Source organism: Lepidochelys kempii, chromosome 15, assembly GCF_965140265.1.
Source record: "Lepidochelys kempii isolate rLepKem1 chromosome 15, rLepKem1.hap2, whole genome shotgun sequence".
Taxonomy (NCBI): domain Eukaryota; kingdom Metazoa; phylum Chordata; order Testudines; family Cheloniidae; genus Lepidochelys; species Lepidochelys kempii.
The window spans coordinates 24,270,643-24,289,854 of NC_133270.1; the positions used below are offsets into that span (position 1 = coordinate 24,270,643).

General features: G+C 47.5%; 1 protein-coding gene across 15 annotated transcripts in view; it reads left to right on the forward strand.

Annotated features, from left to right (window-relative positions):
- NCOR2 (nuclear receptor corepressor 2) overlaps window positions 1–19,212 on the forward strand; it is a 412,043-nt gene that overhangs the window by 155,786 nt on the left and 237,045 nt on the right. For all 15 annotated transcript variants that reach the window (XM_073313442.1, XM_073313441.1, XM_073313453.1 and 12 more), the window contains exon 4: window positions 9,861–10,041. In XM_073313442.1, coding sequence (XP_073169543.1) covers window positions 9,861–10,041 — 181 coding nt within the window. The remainder of the gene's footprint in view (window positions 1–9,860; window positions 10,042–19,212) is intronic.

Here is a 19,212-nt window from a genome sequence, read left to right on the forward strand (position 1 = left end):
AGAAATGAGAATAATTGGGTTGACTGTAGCATGGCAGGTGGTGTGTGTGTGTGTGTGTGACAGTTTTTAGTCAAATTTTCTTATTAACGCAAGAAAATGTGGCTGTATAATGGTTTCACTGGGAGAAATTGTAGCCGTAATGTACGGGACACGTTTATCTGTGGTAAAGTGAGTCGGTGTTTTCAGGGGAGGTAATTGTATCACCAGTTTGTGAGCCATGCCCTTTCTTTGGAGTTTCTGCACCGAGCAGCAATTCAGGTTTTAAAGAGTTCACCCAGCACTGGTGGGCCGTATGCTCCCTTTGATGATAATGATTGTTAGGGTTTGTTAACCAGTTGCCAGGTTTCTGCGGCAGACAGGAGTAGCCACGTGTGCTATAGAATGAGGGACAGCCTAATTACTGTGTTTATTGAATATGATTAATCCCCCTGACTGACCAGCCCAGGGAGTCGTGGGAGTTGGAAACGTGTGGAAAGCTGCCACAATATGTGGCTAAGGAAATAATGTGCAGTTTTTCCATCTTAATCGGTTTTGGGCCAAATGGCACCAAATCTTCCAGAATTAACAGTGCGATCGCTCTGATTTTATTTACTCTGCTTAATTAAGGTCCTGTTTTTAAAGGTGACCCCCCTTTTCAGCTCAAGGCTGTAATGCTGGCTTCACTATGCTCCATCCACAGCCCCTCATGTAGTTTTTTCGCAACATTAAAATTACGTTCTTGGTCTGATTTTTTGTTTTGTTTTGTTTTCTTAAAATTAATGTGGGAAAATAATGGATGAAAGCCACAGCTGGTAACATCTGGATATTGGTTCCCTATGTTAAGATCTGCTCCAACAAGCTTCTTCTCTTCCCATGGAAGCTAGGCTGAGTTAAGGTGCTCAGCACCTCAGAGGATCAGGCCCTTCCAAGGAAGAAGTTTTCAATTTTTATTTTTTGTAAAACAGGCACAGGAACCTTACCTGCTCGCCTTTGTTCTCCCAAGGCCTGGATTCAGATGAAGCTCAGGTCATGATGAAATGAACGTGGCAGTGGCAACTTCCTAATTTACATATCTGTCTCCTTTGGCATTATGGGAGAAGAGTGTTCTGAGGAGCAGTCTTGGGCTTTGCATGACTGGACCAGCGTGGCTTGGTTAGAGTAATGTGAGGAAGCTTTCATTATTCTGCTTGGTTGATATTTTGCTTTCCTCAACACTGAGCTGTTCATGTTTTGGAATGAAAACCCTACATTTCTGGTTTTCATCATTATGAATTTCATCCCCTTGGGCAAACCCATTTGCATTGCCACTTTGTGACACGTAACTTCATTGTGATGCAGTGATGTTTGTATAAGTCACTTCATGATGCAGTTTCCCTGCAATGATGTGCTGACCCAGAGCTCTTTTCTGGGAGGGGAAAATAGTCTTGCAAGGTGTGTAACTGCCCTGGTGAAATTGGGAAGACTCAACAATCTTCAGGATAAATGGTGATTCTAGCACAAATGTGAACTAAGAATTATTTGCTCACACTCCAAATTTTTAAGGTAGGGGTGGGCAAACTACGGCCCAGGGGCCATATTCGGCCCTCCAGCCGGTTGAAACCAGCCTTCGAGCTCCTGCTGGGGAGCGGGGTCTGGGGCTTGTCCTGCTCCCGTGCTCCAGCCAGAGAGTGGGTTTGGAGGGCACTCCACATGTATAAGTCAAGGCTCCTGGAAGCAGCAGCATGTCCCCACTCTGGCTCCTACGCTTAGGGGCAGGGGGCTGCACGTGCTGCCCCCGCCCCAAGCGCCACCCCTGCAGCTCCCATTGGCCAGGAACTGCGGATAATGGGAGCTGCACAGGCAGTGCCTGCGGACGGGTCAGTGTGCTGAGGTGCCTGGCCACACCTCCGCATAGGAGCCAGAGTGGCGACATGCCACTGCTTCCAGGAGATGCTTCAGGTAAGTGCTGCCTGGAGCCTACTCCCCTGACCCGCTCCTTTGCCCCAACCCCCTGCCCCAGCCCGCAGTCCCCTCCCGCACCCTGAACTCCTCATTTCTAGCCCCACCCTAGAGTCCGCACCCCAGCCAGAGACCTCACCCCCTCCTGCACCCCAACCCCAATTTTGTGAGCATTCATGGCCCGCCATACAATTTTCACACCAAGATGTGGCCCTCGGGCCAAAATGTTTGCCCACCCCTGTTTTAAGGAGTTATGGAAAGAAGAGCTTTTGTGTTAGCTGACAATCCCAGGATACGCACAGAGTACTTGTTCTCTTTCTATTGAGTTAGCCTGTGCTGTCCCATGTGGCAGAGTGTTAAAGTTTATGCTGGTTCAGGCAGTGTGCATGGAGCTCTTTTCTTTAGCAGAAGCTTTTAAATAAACCCAGTACTTTCATCTAAACTGAGATTGACGTGGTAAACGCAAGCTGAAATTTTTGTGCCAGGCTGCTGAGGCAAAGCTACTTGCCTTCCGGTAGGACTTCCCACAGGTGGCATTATGAAGAACCACATATGCTAGCCTGGCCTGAGGCAGCCAAACTTCTGTGGAGATTTGGCAAAATCAAAGTTCAAGCAAGTGGTGAGCTAACTGTTCTGTACTTGCACGGTTCGTCATCGGAATCCTTCCTGCGCCATCAGATGACACTTAGGGCATGAACAAGGCTGCTCCATCCTTGTCTGTCCTGGGCTGCTTTTGGCATATCCTCTATGTTGTGAAGTCCTGTAAGTCCTTAACTGAGTAGTGTCTGGCAGAGGGACTCTTTCACTCAGTCCCTCTTGCGTGTTCCTTCAGCTGCGGGGTGGCCCGCCTGCCGTGGCGGACAAGGCTTTGTTCTTAAAATGTGGCCCAGATAGTTCCTCCTCCTTTTCTGGTTAGCTTTAGAGCAGGGGTGGCCAACCTGTGGCTTTGGAGCCCCATGCGGCTCTTCAGAAGTTTAACGTGCGGCTCCTTGTACCGGCACCGACTCTGGGGCTGGAGCTACAGGCGCCAACTTTCCAATGTGCTGGGGGGTGCTCACTGCTCAACCCCTGGCTCTGCCACAGGCCCTGCCCCCACTCCACTCCACCCCTTCCCGCCCCCTCCCTTGAGCCTGCCGTGCCCTCACTCCTTCCCTCTCCCCCCAGAGCCTCCTGCATGCCACAAAACGGCTGATCGGACGGTGCAGGAATGGAGGGGGAGGCACTGACTGGTGGGGCTGCAAGTGGGTAGGAGGTGCTGGGAGTGGGGGAGGGAGCTGATGAGGGGCTGCTGACCTATTACTGTGGCTCTATGGCAACGTACATTGGTAAATTCTGGCTCCTTCTCAGGGTCAGGTTGGCCACCCCTGCTTTAGAGATAAGGGGTTGTTGAACTCTGACAAATTTGGGCATTTGTTATAAATCCATTCCATTTAATAGCTAGTATTTTTCAAAGGAGTGTTGACATCTGTCTGTAACTGGTGGATTTGGTGGAGTCTAGTGAGTAATATGTTTAAATGTGATGTTTAATGTAAGGAAGTATTTCTTCCCCCAGTGCACAACCTGTGAAACTTGTTGCCAGGGGATGTTGTGAAGGCCAACAGTATAACCGAGTTCAAAAAAAGAATTCGATCAGTTCATGGAAGGTAGGTCTATCAATGGCTACTAGCCAAGATGGTCAGGGACGCAACCCCATGCTCTGGGTGTCCCTAAACCTCTGACTGACAGAAGCTGCGACTGGCTGACGGGATGGATCGCTCAATAATGGCCTGTTCTATTCATTCCGCCTGAAGCATCTGGCACTGTCCATTGTTGGAAGACAGAGTATGGTCATTCTTATGTTCTAATTAAACACTTTTGTAACAGAAAAATCTTTGTCTACTAACCATCGAAATCTTCTCAGCGGGAGAGAAACAAGCACCAAATAAAAAAAAAAAGGCCACCAGTTAATGCAAACCAGTTTCCACCCCAGGGGGCCTGTTGGTTGGCCCGGAAAAAGTATTCTAGAGACTTGTGCTGGCCTCTGGGGCTTTGTCTGCATTTGAGAGATGCAGTAGACTTGTTCCATTCTTGCTAAATCTGATTCTGCTCCCCCAGTGTGAACGGAATTGGGAGGAGCCCTCACATAGACTGGCTGCTGCTGACATTGTAAACAGTATGGATAAAATCCTGGCCTCATTGAAATCAGTGGGAGGTTTGCCATTGATTTTAGTGGAGCCAGAATTTCATGCTGTCATACAAGCCTGCTTCAGTTTCCCCAGTGGAGAGCTTGGAGATTATGGTTAGGGACATGAAACGGGACATGACAGGAGTAGGACTGTCACCATTTTCAATGACTCTAGGTCACTTTGAAGAAAGTCTCATCGATTGGGAGCCCATGTGTAAAATGATGGTTCTGATACATATTTCAAAGAGAAACGGCTAAAGTTAATGGGTCCAGAGGATTACCTGCTTTGGAAATGGCACATCTTTTATATGATCCTTATTAATCTGTGTGCTGGGCACTTCCAGGCAGTACTTCCTGCCAAATCTCTAAAAAGGATGTTTTTTCACCAATGTCGGGGCTACAGACTGACTTTAAATGAAAACGACACTTCTAGCAACCTTACAGCACCAGTCCAGGATGCCGGTTCTCTTGTGCGTGTGTGCGTGCATATGAGAGAGAGAATTTTGTAGCACTTGCCTCCTGTTGTGCTGGTTGTGTGCTCAGTCCTTGTGAATTTCAACCTCTCTCCTAGTCACAGGATTCTCTTTAGAGGTGCTCGGAGCACTAGGGCATCTCTTGAGGTCTCCGACAAAGACCAGGCAGGCACCAAACACAGAGTTGGGGGAATGTGCTGTGTGCACATATCAAAATCCCAGCTGGTGGGTGTCACGGAGTCCCTGGGCGATGCTCTGGAACTGCTCCCCATGAAGCCAGTCAGGACTCTGGGGTAGTCGCCTTTCTGTGAGCAGCCTGTCTTCAGGACACACAGCTCACACAGCTTCCACCTTCCTGGGTCTGACCTCGGAGCATTCAGCATCCTCTGCCCCTCCGTGCGCTTCCCCCCAGCGAGTCCACTCAGGTGGGGCTCCTGGGGAAGCCAGAGGGTCCTGCACCCCAACTCCGCAGTCAGACGTGACTCTCAGCCAGCCAGTAAAACAGAAGGTTTATTAGACGACAGGAACATGGTCTAAAACAGAGCTTGCAGGAGCAGAGAACGGGACCCCTCAGCTGGGTCCATTTTGGGGGGCAGTGAGCCAGACAACCACGTCTGCACTTCACTCCATGTCCCAGCCAGCCCCAAACTGAAACTCCCTCCAGCCCCTCCTCCTCTGGGCTTTGTTCCTTTCCCGGGCCAGGTGGTCACCAGATTCCTTTGTTCTCCAACCCTTTAGCTCTCACCTCCCAGGGGGGAAGGGCCCAGGCCATCAGTTGCCAGGAAACAGGGTGTCGGCCATTCTCTGTGTCCAGACTCCTGCACACACCGGCCCTCTAGGGCTCTGCAATGATCATACACCCTTACCCCACCACCTAGATACTTAAGAACTGCCTAGGGGAAACTGAGGCACCCCCATACTATTCAGAGGAAACATTAAGAAGAGTCCCACTTCGTCACAGTGGGTCCCCCCCTTTTTTTTTTTGGCCTGCTGGCATTGAGAGTGTCCTTTAAAGAGAACCCTTCCATTTAAATAGCGAGGAACTTCGTTATTGCCAGAGAAATGGTGATAACCGTCTGAAAAATATGTAATAGTGTTAAAGGTTTTGGCCTTATCCCACTTTTGGCCTTCCCCAGGGTTGGCAGCCCATTGGAGAACATGGTTATAAGACTTGAAGGAAAGCCTAAAAGGTTCAGTTGATTTGAGGAACAAAGTTATGAGCTTCTGGGAGACACTGAGGGCAGTTTTAGTTAATGCAAGAACTTTATTCATTATTATTTATTTTATTTTTACAGTTTGAGAAGTCCAAGCTCACCCCCTCCCTGGGATTTGACTTTGCTAATAAAGCAAATGAGAAGATAAAGTCAAGATCAGCTCAGGTCTTCCCTGGCCTCGCTGCTCCCAGGATTCCTTCTTGCTCAGCACACACCGTAGATCGTGTCTCCCCCTAGAGGAAAACATGCTCAACTTCCTTTATGTCCAACTAATGAGACACCTTAGTCAGTGAAGCAACAAAACCCCTGTAACCTTTTCCTAGCCATTTCAGGCAAACTTTGCAAGCCTGTTACAAACCCCCTTTTAGAAATGATACGGACTTAAAGCAGCCATGAGTATAATATGGCAAAAATTTATATGAAGGAGGGCATCTGCAACAATGCCTGACCCTGCAATGTGATGAGCACCCTCAGTACTCATTTGATTGCACTGGGAGTTGCTTAGTAATTTGCATGAAATCCTAACTGTTTATACTTTACTAATTCCAAGTGTCGGTTGCCAAAGATTAGCCTGTTGGTGTTTAGTTACTGGTTGTGCAATTGAACATGACGTTAGAAACACTCTTTTCCTTTAGCGAACTGGAAATTTCTGGAGTGAAATGGCCAGGTGGGTACTATTTTGGAGAAAATGCAACCCTAACTAAAACAGAATGTAACTAAACTTTTTTTCTAGCTGGAGCTTATTTTTACTCTAATGGCAATACCGTTGGTCCGTAAAAAAAAAATTGTAAAGATCTCGCTACAGGCGTGAATGTGGAGAGTGAAAGGTGTGAACGTTTCTAGCAATAGCATTTTGTTTCCAAAGAAGAACGGCTGAAGGAATTGTATTGGGTAAAGTAATCTCAGGAACCGTTTGAAATTCCTCAGGATGAAAGTCAATAGAAGTTACAATGGTTGTGGAAATTGAAATAAAATAGCAGCCTGGAATGTAATAGTTGCTTGGCACAGTATAAGCCTGAGTCATGGTAGAGACTTGTGTTCTTAAAATTGTATTATTTTATCTTTAAAAAATGTCTCAGTGTAATGAATACGCCTGAAGCTAGGTTTGTGGGGGGGTTTTGTAAGTCCTAAGGCTTCAGGCCAGTCCCTTGGCAATTAGCAGCTTCTTGGTAATATATGCTTTAAGAAAATAGGAATCTGATTTTAATTACCTTTGTGCACCAGAGTCTGGGTGTTGAATATGTCAACACCCTCTGTGCTCAGCAGTTGCTGTTTGTTATTTAGCGTTAGAGCAGAAAATGAAGTGTTGAACTGCAGCTGTGGGTCAACAGAATTTGCCCAGGGGACTGAGCAGAACAACAGGAAACTTGAGAGATGCCACAGGGTGTTTCAAGGCTGGCTAGAAGAGTGCTGTATCATTCCAGTGCAATGATCAGTATTTCAGAGGCTTACTTTGAAAAGTAACTGCGTAAAGGGCAAATTTCCTCTCTGCTATACTTGGAGGCTTAAGTGGCAAAAATAATGCAAGTGTTGAACTGATCTTTATCCTCTTACCTCCTCAGCTGAGAGTGAACAAGCCACCTTTTATTCCTGTCTGTATATCAGCAGAATTGTTTACTGAACTCCAGCAGTTACCCCTGTGCCAAGCCCTTGGCAGACAATGTGGGTCATCACTGACGGTGTAGTTTGGCCTGCAGAACCTTTGTCACTGGCGGTGATGTGCAAGAAGGAAAACTCCTGGCTTGATGCTTGGAATGCATGCTGAGTTTGCAAGCCCAGAAGTTGAGGGGTTGGGAGCTTCTTTAACTATAAACTAAACGCATTTGATCTGAAACCCATTGGTGCATTTAGAGAAAACTTTCACATCAAATTGACTGAATGTGATTGTTTTCAGGGAGGGCCCCTCCTCTCTAATTGCTTTGGGCCTGACCCAAAGCCTGGTGAGGTGTCCCCCCCATTTTTCACCTTGCTTTTGTATCAATCAATCAAATAACTTGTTTTATTGGGAAAATACCTTACATTGCATGAGAGAGATGTATTATGATGATACATTAGTGTGTGTGTGTGTATATGCAAAGCTGCGTGTTGAAGTAAAGCTATATGTATTAGTCTAAAAGATAAACACAATAAACAGGCACGCCTGTAAACTCTGAAGTGCATGCTCATCTGAATGTACTGATGAATCTCACGCCCACCACGTACCCATTTCAAGCTGTTAGCAGATAATGGTTTAAAGATCTAACACACCAAAATGGGAAGAAAATGGAAATCTGCATCAGAAAACAAGGAATTATTCAAAAGTTTAAAACAGAAACAAAAACAGGAGAAAAGGATTAAGTCAAGTGTGTGCACTACAAATGGTGTGGCCCAGTTATTAAATCTAAATATTTATAGACTAATAGTTCTATGTCTACAACAGTAAACTGTTTATTCAAATGAAAAGTTTTATTTGGGGATTAGAGATGTATTGTTTTCTAAAACTCAGAGGTGGCTGTTTTACATCTGTGGCAAACCACATTGAATTCCATTCATCAAAGCATTTGTCTACTGCCGGTTCTCAAACTTCATTGCACTGTGACCCCCTTCTGACAACAGAAATTACTACATGACCCCAGGAGCGGGGACCAAAGCCTGAGCCCCCCCCCCCCCCCCAAGTCCTGCAGCTCCAGACAGGAGGGCCAAAGTCAAAGCCTGAGCCCTACTGCCCTGGGCACAGGGGCCAAAGCTGAAACCCCACGGTTTCAGCCACAGGTGGCGGGGGCCCTGTAACTTGAGACCCACCACCCAGGGCTGAAGCCCGGGGGTTTTGGCCCCAGGTGGTGGGGCTTAGGCTTCAGCTTTGGCCCTGGGCCCCAGCAAGTCTAATGCCAGGTCTGGCGACCTCATTAAAAAGGGATCATGACCTAAGTTCCCTGTAGGCGGCGCGGATGCACAGCTGCCTATGAAGCCCCACGAAGTGGCCCAGGGATGCACCAGGGAGAGGCACCATCCCCGCCAGCCCCAGCATGGATCTGCCACGGCTCGGGGAGAGGAGCCCCTCCTTCGGCCTGGCCCTCCCCTCTCCTCCTGCCAAAGTGCTGACCTGCCACAGCGGGCAGAGGTGCCCCTCCCCGCCGGCCCCAGTGCGGACCTGCCCCGGACTTGCCACGGCCGGGAAAGAGGAACCCTGCCAGAGCTGCTGCGGCTGGGGAGAGACACCTTTCTCCCAACCCCGAGCTCCTGCAGCGAGAGAGGGCTGCGGGGAGTCCTTTCTCCCCACCCCAGAGCCTGCACCCCAACCCTCTGCCCCAGCCCGGAGCCCCCTCCTGGCATCCTCCTCATCCCTGAACCCCTCCCCCCCCCCCCGGCACCGCAACCCTCTGAGCCACCCCACACACTCCAAACCCGTTGGCCCGACCCCCACCACGTGAGTTTTGTTATGTGCACCCATATGAAGGTCATGTGTCACACATCACCTCCATATTGGCGCACATCACAAAATTCATTCCGCACGTGGATGTAAAAAATCAGAGGGAACGCTAGTCACGACCCACTTTGAGGTCCTGACCCAGGATTGAAGAACCGCTGATCTACTGAATACTTTTCCACATCCTCCCGTCCACCAAAATAAACCCCAATATTTTCCCAGCAAAATTAAGGTTTTTTTCCCCCCGATTTTTACCTGTTTTTGTTGTTGTAGTAAAAAAACATTGATAAATTCCCAGGAAAAATTATATAAAATAAAAACTGAAAACAAAGGGCCCTACAGATAAACCACTGAGGGACAGAGAAATCAAGTGACTTGCCTAGGACTAGACAAGAAGTCATTGGCAGAGTTGAGAAATGAATCCAGGCCCTCTGAATCCCCGTTTTGTGCTGTTACCACCAGTCCATTTTTTCCCTGGATAGCCTACCACGGTGGGAGTGTTGTGAGGCACAAAACTGAAGAGCATAGGTCTTTAGCTGCCTGAGAGGTGTAAATCAAGTTGAACACTTTATCCGCCTGCGATGGGATACAACCCTTCAGGAATTCTTAATGTGGAAATGCAGGAGCCCTGTGTCTGCTAGAATGGCTGCTTGTGACTCTAAAATTGCCCCTCTCTTTCTCCCCAGGTCGCAGGAGTTACACCTGAGAGCCGAGCCCCACTCCTATCTCTCTGACATGAGTAAACAGTCGGAAATAGAGTTCATTGAAACAAAACGACCACGGCTAGACCTGCTGCAAGACCCACTGATGCGGCACTCGCCTCTACTCAACCAAAATCAGCAGGGAGGGACGGAAGATCTCTCAAAGGTAAGGAAAAGAGCCACACACAGCCTTAGGACACTAAGCAGGTGCAGACCAAGTGTTATATGGCACCCGTGGGAGTTGCATTTGCTTTACTGTCTGGCTCCTACAGGTTGCCTATGGGTAAGGTTAAGATTTTATCACAATTACTTTTAGTAAAAGCCAAGGACAGGTCATTGGCAATAAACAAAAATTCACGGATGCCCGTGACCTGTCCCTGGTTTTTACTAAAAATAACTGTGACAAAAGGGGCTGATGGGGAGATGAGAGTCTGAGCCCTGCTGCGGGGGGGCCCAGCACCTGCGGCATCTGGGAGTGTTGGGGCCCGCAGCGGCTGGGAACTGCGGGGGCCCCCACCAGCTGACAGCTCCAGCCCTGCCATCCTGGACTGACGCAGAAAAATGTCAGAGGTCTATGGAAGTCACGGAATCCGTGACCTCTGTGACAATCTTAGCCTTATGTATGGGGCCTGTAATTTTCTAGTTCCTTGAAGGCTCCATGCACCATTTGATGCCATACAGGTATAGCTTACAGCTCCTGTTGGCTCTAGCATTCTGGAAGATGTTGTCAGGTGCTAAACAGTGACCTGGATGCCCTGTTCTAGGGGGTGTAGGTTTTCATCGTAACTAGTAGAATACGCATGCGTTTACTAGGCTGTTAGACATTCTAGTCGCTAGAGCAGCTTGCTGCTGCCCTTGAGCTGGCGAGGCGTTGGGAAGCCCTGCTCCTCTGGATATTGGGCCCTCTGATTTCATTTTACTTGATCTTTTTCTTTCATCCTGCCTGTCTATTTGCTAGCTGTGTGTGCAGTGTTCTGTGGTCGGCTGGCGGCTCTGTTCCCCTCATTAGAGTTGTACGTCCCTCGCTGCAAACGTTTGAGTCATCTCGATGAAGGAGAATGCGTTACACGCACTGAATGGCAGATAGAGCAGCCCTTTATAATCTTACACAATGAAGCCTCCCTCAGCCGAACCTCCGTTAACAGAATAACTCATTTATGTGAAATGGCAATGCCTCCCCATGTAATAACTGTGATTTAAAGATCCGCAGCTTAAGTGAACTCCTGTTTATTTGGATCAGTTTTGATGCTGCGTTTGGATAAACAGCATTTGATTTTCCCCTCAGTTTGAAATTCTGTCTGGATTCATGTCTCTCGGCGTCTGCAGGCAGATGGCATTAACCTGGTAGAGCCATAGCTCACTTTTATGGTGCATCTAATTCTGTCAGTGTGAGTTCTTTGGACTGTGAGCCCATTTGATTAATACAACTGGACCCAAGTTGCCATGAAAACGGATGGGTTGGGTATCCAAATCTGAGGCTAACGTGTGTGCATTTCACACTAATTGTTTCCCCGCTTGGGAGTGCCAGAACATGGTGATTTTTCCTGTTCAGGTGGCATGAGCGACCATGGTTGCAAACCTTCAGTAATGGAGATGCCACCTACGAAGGAGAATGGCGTTGTTTGGCTTCCAAGGGAATCCCATCAAGCTGTCCTGAGCGGGAAAGACACGTAGTTTCAACTAGCAGGGTGCAAAGCTGGGGAAAATGAGGATGCTCAGGGATCCCAGAGGACTATTATGGTGGACCTTCCTAGTGGTGAGGGAGAGGGTCTGGAATGAAGCTGATACGACAGGTGCTCTGATGGCTCAGATCCCAGTATAATTAGTGGTTTCAGAGTAGCAGCCGTGTTAGTCTGTATTGTCAAAAAGAGCAGGAGGACTTGTGGCACCGTAGAGACTAACCCATTTATTTGAGCATAAGCTTTCATGGGCTACAGCCCACTTCATTGGATGCATGCAGTGGAAAATACAGTAGGACGATTGTATATACTCAGAGAACATGAAACAATGGGTGTTACTATGTAGAACGAGAGTGATCAGGTAAGGTGAGCTATTACCAGCAGGAGAGGAAAAAAAAACCTTTTGTAGTGAAATGGCCCATCTTGATTATCACTACAAAAGGGTTTTTTTTCCTCTCCTGCTGGTAATAGCTCACCTTACCTGATCATTCTCGCTACAGTGTGCATGGTAACACCCATTGTTTCATGTTCTCTGTGTATATACAATCATCCTACTGTATTTTCCACTGAATGCATCCGATGAAGTGGGCTGTAGCCCATGAAAGCTTATGCTCAAATAAATTTTTGTCTCTAAGGTGCCACAAGTACTCCCGTTCTTTTTGAGTATAATTAGTGAGGCTCCATTGGAAAGGGGTAGAGCAGTCGGCACTTAATGGCCAGTACTATGCTATCGGACTATGACACCTTCCCCACGTGAATCAGATTTCTCCCCTACAGCCTTGATAGTATTTTCCTTTGAAATAACCCTTCTTGGGCACCCTAGTCCCTTGCATTGCACAGCCACCTACTGTTCCAGAAAGCATCATCCAGGAGGAGGTACTGTGACCACCCCGGAGTTCTTCTTTCAACACCATTGGGATGGAGCCACATCTGGCAGCAGCTCTGCACTGGAAAACATGTTCTGCTGACTGCTGGATTAGATATCTTGTGAGGGGGTGCAAAACAAAAGCCCCCTCTCTCTCCGAGGAATGTGGAGAAACTGACAAGCTTCTCTATCTACACGTGACTTCAGTCACCACTTGTGAAGGCCAAGACTATAATAGGGCTCAAAAAATAACTAGATAAGTTCCTGGAGGACAGGTCCGTCAATGGCTATTAGGCAGGATGGGCAGAGACTGTGTCCATAGCCTCTGTTTGCCAGAAGCTGGGAATAGGTGATAGGGGATGGATCACTGGATGATTATCTGTTCTGTTCACTCCCTGTGCTACTCCTGGCACTGGCCACTGTCGGAAGACAGGATACTGGGCTAGATGAACATTTGGTCTAGTTCTTATGATACATTTCTCACTGGAAAACATAAGCAAAGCCACTTGGAAGCCTTAGCCAATGAGTATAGGGAGAGCAGTTGGTTCTTGGTCTGTGACATGTATTATGGTCATTTTCTGGGAATGTGAAGTGTTTGTTAAAAAACAAAACAAAACAGAGCAGTGAGATCCAGTTCAGGAGAAATATGCTCCTACTGGAGGGATTTGAAATTTCAGAGACTGTATTGAGAACAGGATCTGGTATTTCAAACTGGTGGGAATCTTAGCGAAGCCTGAAATCATCATTTGAAATTTCTTTGTTCCAGCACCCAGGAAATGGAATTAAGTGATCTCTATTAGCCCAGTGCTATGGATTGCCGATTGTCCTCAGCTTCCACTGAAGTGGATGGGAAGTGAGGGCTTCCAGCATCTCTTAAACCTAGCACAGGCATGGTGCTAGAACCCGTCATCCCAGAAGATGCATTGTATGTCTTCTCAGAGCCTTACAGACCAGGTTGGAAGGGACCTCCAGGTTTATCTCGTCCATTTGCCCCCGTAATAGAACAAGGCTGTCTTCTACCCTAAACCAAGAAAGGCCACCTTTGGCACTCACTGGTGTCAGTGTACATCTAAAATAACTATTAATTAGCCTTCATGGAGTTATTCTAATTCATTCTAATATAGGCACCCCATCTCGCTCTTCTAATTAAATTTCTTCACTCCTGGCAGAGTTACGTTGGCTTCTGATCTAAAGTAAATCTTTACTAGCATGACCACCCTCTGCCTGGGTGTGTGGCTGAAGGGAGTACCTCTTCTACATGCTGGCCTGGGATTCTCTCCCTTTGCTGCCAGTGACTTCTTCATGAGTGACTGTGAAGATCATCCCTTCTGTGGATGCTGCCAGCTTTCCCACGTAGCACCTGTGACTTTGTGAAATGGCGCATTGTATGTGTGTCCTCGGGTCCTTGTTGCTAATGCCCACTTAGCACTGTCCTTGCGGACACTTGGCCTTTGCTGTCATGCTTAGTGTTCACACTTAATGTTCACCTTAGTGTTCACACTTATTCATCATACTCCTTGGTTCTTACAACTTTATCTTTGCCAGCTTTGCTCCGTCCTCCCCCACGTGTTTCATGTGCAGAGCCGGATGTCTCCGATGCTGTGTATTCACCAGCCATGCAGGCAAAAGAGAACACGCCTTGAGCCTAGCGGAGGAGGAGAGTTTCACGTACATGTATAGATATACATACATAGGCAGTGTGGCTGAATGGCTAGAGCATTAGACTGGGAGTTGGGAGACCTGGGTGCTATTCCTAACTCTGCCTCTGATCCACTGGATGACCTTGGGCAAGTTGCTTCCCCTCTCTGGCCTCAGTTTCCCCATCTGTAAAATGGGGATAACAATACTGATATTCTTTGTGGAGTGCTTTGAGATCTGTGGATGACCTGTAGAAGAGCCAGGTGGTGCTGGTGGTATTATTGTATACACATTAAAAAAAAAAACAAAAAAAAACAACCCCTAACATAGACATCAAGATTTACCTTAATTGGCTGCATTGATGTAAAACTACCATTTGCCTCCCCTTCATTAGGATTTTACAAGACAATTAACTTGTTAGCCACCTCATTATTAAAAAAAACCTACCCTTTTACCAGTGGGGAGACAGCCTCACTGTTCCATTACCCCCTGTGATGCAGCGAAAACGGACATCGCAGTCGAGTGGTAAATGCCAACTGTATAATGCCGCCCACTGTGTTTTCAGAGAACAAAGGGAGATGAGCTGCAGTCAGTTCCCTGGTACGCTGAGTTTAGTGCATACCTGGGAACTATTGAATCAACTGACTAGTATCATTTCTGATGGTAAGCTGGCAGCTGTTTACCCAGCCCAGGGAAGGAAGCAGCACTGTGCCCAAATCTTTTTAAAGCCATTGCTTCAGGGCACAATTTATTGTGAACACAAAATCAAGCATATCAACTGACCAGACTCTCTCCAGAGGCTTTTCCCTCACTGCCTCAGCTAGGGAAAAGAGGAGACCCTTCCCCTCTGCCCCGTGTCCCCTTCCTTTATATATCCCTTCCTCCCCACCATATGATAGGTGGAGATCTCTCAACCCTTTCCAGGCTGCTGCTGTCACACGCGCAGTCAGGCAAATGAATATTTTTTGTTCTTTTCTCCCTCTTTAACTTCCCCGCTGGTTTGCGGTCCTCTCTGGCGGGAGAGAACTTTCCTGCAGTTTGCATCATGTTCCCTGGCTGCTGCAATGTGTGATTACCAGGGCCAGATTGGCTTTGGTTTTCCTTTAGGAATTGGAGTGACCCTGCTCTCTGTACTCGAGGGTGCCATTGTGGATTGAGCCTATCTCAGCAAGGATATTGACTGGAGCTGGCAGAGAGCGTGCCTGAATGGTGGTAGGTGCAATTTATGTTTTTAATCATCACAGGCTTGGGCATGGGATTCACTGGAAAAGCAGTCCTGATGTTCCTTACCTGATGTGCCCATGAGAGAGAGATGCTAGCCTGTTTCCCAAGACCTCTGGGGTTTTTTGGTTACTTATTTCAAGGAGAGTAGTGCAGACTGCAGAGCTATTAAATTACAACAGAGAAGAGCAACAGAGACCACTCCAGAGTAGACCAGTGGTGTCTCTACCAGGGTATCCTGTCTCTGCCAGTGCAAGAGGAAACCAAGAGCCTCCGTTACAGACCCTGCACATTGTAATTTCATCCCATGGGCACAGCGTAAGCAGTGTCTCTGGGCAAGCTGGGTGTCTGTTTCTAACCTTCCAGCGCTTCCTAGGCATGGGCGCTCTCTAGCGTCGGAGTATGAAGTGCCAGTCTAGGAGACGTAGGTGATTCCGAAGCAGCATGGCAGGGACGCAGTGTCAGTGGAGTTCAGTCTTCATTGTGGTTGGGAGCGTAGATCCAAAACCGTTGGAAGATGAACTCCTGGAACCTCTGTCTCTGTTGTTTTAGAACATTATACTCCATCTTGCCCATCCCTCTCCCCTTCATCTCTTCTCATTCCTACCCTATGGCTACTCGTTCCTTTGCCTTTTCTGCAACTGCTTTTCTACCATTGTGCGTGGTGTGCTGCTTTTCATACACAGCTTGACTTGGTAGCGATCCATGCGAAATCCGATCACGGAAAGCTCCCATAAAGGCTGGCCAGATGCGTTCCCCATCACTCCAGGAGTTGGCTAGCCTTTTGTTAGCTCATTGAATGACTATGGGGGAGGCAGTGTTATCTAGTGGGAGGAGCACTGAACTGGGGTTTAGGAGACCTGCTTCCTATCCCCAGTTCTGCCATTGGCCTTCTGGGTGACCTTGGGCAAATCACATCACCTCTCTGTACCTCAGTTTCTCCATCTGTAAACTGGAGATAATACTGGCCCCTCCTTTGGGATCTAGTGAAGAAAAACATTACAGAAGAGCTGGGTGGTAATTATTTATTTATTAATATTATTACTCAGATGCTCCCTTGGAATTGTGACTTCCGTTGTTGGCTAGTTCTTTTATTGCTTGTCTTTGTACATAAAACGTCTTTGCTTCAGACCATTAACTCCTAGAATATTCATGGGGGGAGAATTATGAAAAGATGGTGGCACCCAGGCTAAGCCATAGATTTGGCAGAACCAAAGTGTTCAGAACTACGGACGTTTTGGTTTGATGTAGCTTAAAAAAAAAAATTAAGTGACCAAACTTAACCCTTTAAAAATAAACTTGTAATGACACATTCAGGCGAACGATTAACTTGCCAAGTTTCACCCTGACTGCATGTTCCCGAGACCAGGTCACAATGAATTCCTGGAAAACAGGGTTTATAATGGCAAGGCAGTAGCCCATTAACTAATGCTTTGAATGCAGCCCTGCAAGGGATTAAAGACCTCTTCTAAGGCATTCTGTAGTCCTGTTTCCTGTGTTTTCCTATTCATTTCTCTTCCATTGTGCGGTGGCTTGGCAGTGCCACTCCAAGCTAGACTTCCTCAAACAAATCTCTCCCTTCCTCTGTGAGAGGCGGCCGTGGGTTTAGAAAGTAACTGAGTGGAGAAATTGAAGGTGAGTGACCCCTACAGGCTCAGCTGTCCATAAATCTCAAACTCCAGTGACCTCTCACCCACTAAAGGCTCGCCAACGCTATGGCTCAGCTTGAAATTCAGGTGAGATGTCAGGAGCGTGGTTGGGACTTGTATGCAGGGCAGTCCGCAGCTTGCCCTGAATTTGCTAATGCAGCTAGTTGGAATGGTTAGCTGGTAAACTACCAGCTGTGTGTTCTGTTCTGGGTTGTTTTTTTTTTCATGGCTTTGTTATGGGAACGTTCATCTGTTTCTGGGATTAACCTCTCAGAGTTTCCAGTGGGCTGGGTCTCACCATTATTAATGAAACTGGCTGGAACTTGTGTTGACCTTGGCAGAGGCCCCAGTTGGCTAGGAGATGACTGGCAGAAGCATAATCCCTAATTGAATAATCCAGCCCAAGGGGGGGTGGGGACACAGCAGCTCTTTGAACTCGGAAAGCTGCGGCATTCAGGCAGGATGTGTAGGAGGAGCGGGGCATTCAGAAACTCACTGAGCCCCACGGCCTGCCTTTGAGTTCTTGAGGAAAAGTGAGGTGACACCCCTGCTCCATCCGCTTGTTGGTAAGGGGTCCAGGTTGTGGGAATGGCCCTAGAAAGCCACGATTGGAGAGAACTGCATTCAAACCCAAGGCCCTCTGCTGATTTATTACTTTTGAACAACAGTGCAAAATGGCTGAGTAATAAAACAAATCTGATAACAGGAACTGCCACCAAAGTGCCTTTCTGTAGCCACTGGGCTTGTGACTTGTACCCAGAGCCTCCGCTCGCTTCCGACTTCCTCTCTGCAGATTTTGTTTAGACCACGTAGATCCAAGCTTAGTGACTGGGGCTTCTTTTAATGAGGCCGTGGTCACTGTGGTACCGCCTGGCTTATGCGTGCCATCCTGTAGTTCAGGACAGGTAATGGCAGCCATCGACTGAAGGCATTGTGTCTCTGCCTGTGATCAGGTCAGATATTGCATGCTAAGTGGGGGTCCTACCAGGACAGCGGTGGGATGGGAGACCTGCAGGAAGTCCCCAGGCTGCTGCGGGTATTGGGGATTCAGCAAGTGACGTTTCTCCACCCGAGCACATGGTGTGGCACTAGGCGGCACTGTCCTGGGGCATGGTTTTACTGAACCCGTGAAAGGCCAGCTACTTACAGCATCCTGTCCTGAAGGTTTTGTAGGCAAGGAGGAGTAGAATTCCTGTTTCCAAAGCTGTCTCTTGGTGTGTGTACTTGGTGTATAGTTGGGCCTTAAAAAGCAAGATACCTCTATTCACACCAGTTTAATCCAGCAAGTGGCATCAGGACATGCAGTTCAGCGGATGTAGGAGGGTTCTGTAGCATGCAACATATTCATCCATCTGCCTGGCTTTTGCTTGGGCTGTTTACTTGTGTGGTTAAAAACCTGATTATAAAAATGATTCGCTCTTGGGTGGGAGAGCTGATGGTGGAGGAAGGATTTGAGATGATTCAAAATGATTTCTGGGAAGATGAATGGCTTGTTGGCTTTCTGTCTCATTCCAGACATATTTAAAAGCTGAAATGTTTGCATTGCTCGCGTTTTTGTACTGCAAACACTGCGGGCTAGCTTGTCTTCTCTCCTTTTTTCTTTTTTCCTCCTCCTGGATGGATTAATTTTTGCGATCCAAACACGTGTGTTGATGCAGTGGTTTTGGCTGCTTGTGGCCTGCTACATATTTCATCCTTCACCCGCTTTTACATGAGCTGACCTGACTCTACGTGGGGGGGCGGGGGGCTTGCTGTGGTTGTGGAAACTCTCCATTAACTTGCATGGACAGGAATGTTTCAGCCACCTCCACAAAGCAATTATTGTGGGTCAGATGCGTAGGCTCATTTGTCAGTAGCATACACTGTGCAAAAATGGGAGAGAGAAAGTCAAAAAAAATATTGTGTCCGATTCAGACTGTAGCGAGGCAGCATGTAAATACCTGAGATGGAACTTGCCAAGGACACTGGGGTTAGCACCCTGGCATGGCAAAAAGTGCTATCCATGGTCTTTAATGACTACACATAATCAGGACTTTGGTTTAACCTGTCATCCAAAAGACAGCCCTGTCAAGAGAGCCGTGAATCATGTCAAGTGGGGTTAAAGATGCCAACTCAATGAGAAACTCCAGCAGGGAATTATTCACCTGGAAATTCGTGCCTGGAATGCAGGTTTTTATTTCTCACTTCCTTCTGCTCATTTATGGTGATTGACGCTGAAAACAACCATTTAAATTGCCTTTCAAACCATAACTGTGGAAAAGAGATGTGTTAAGGTTGGCTGCTTT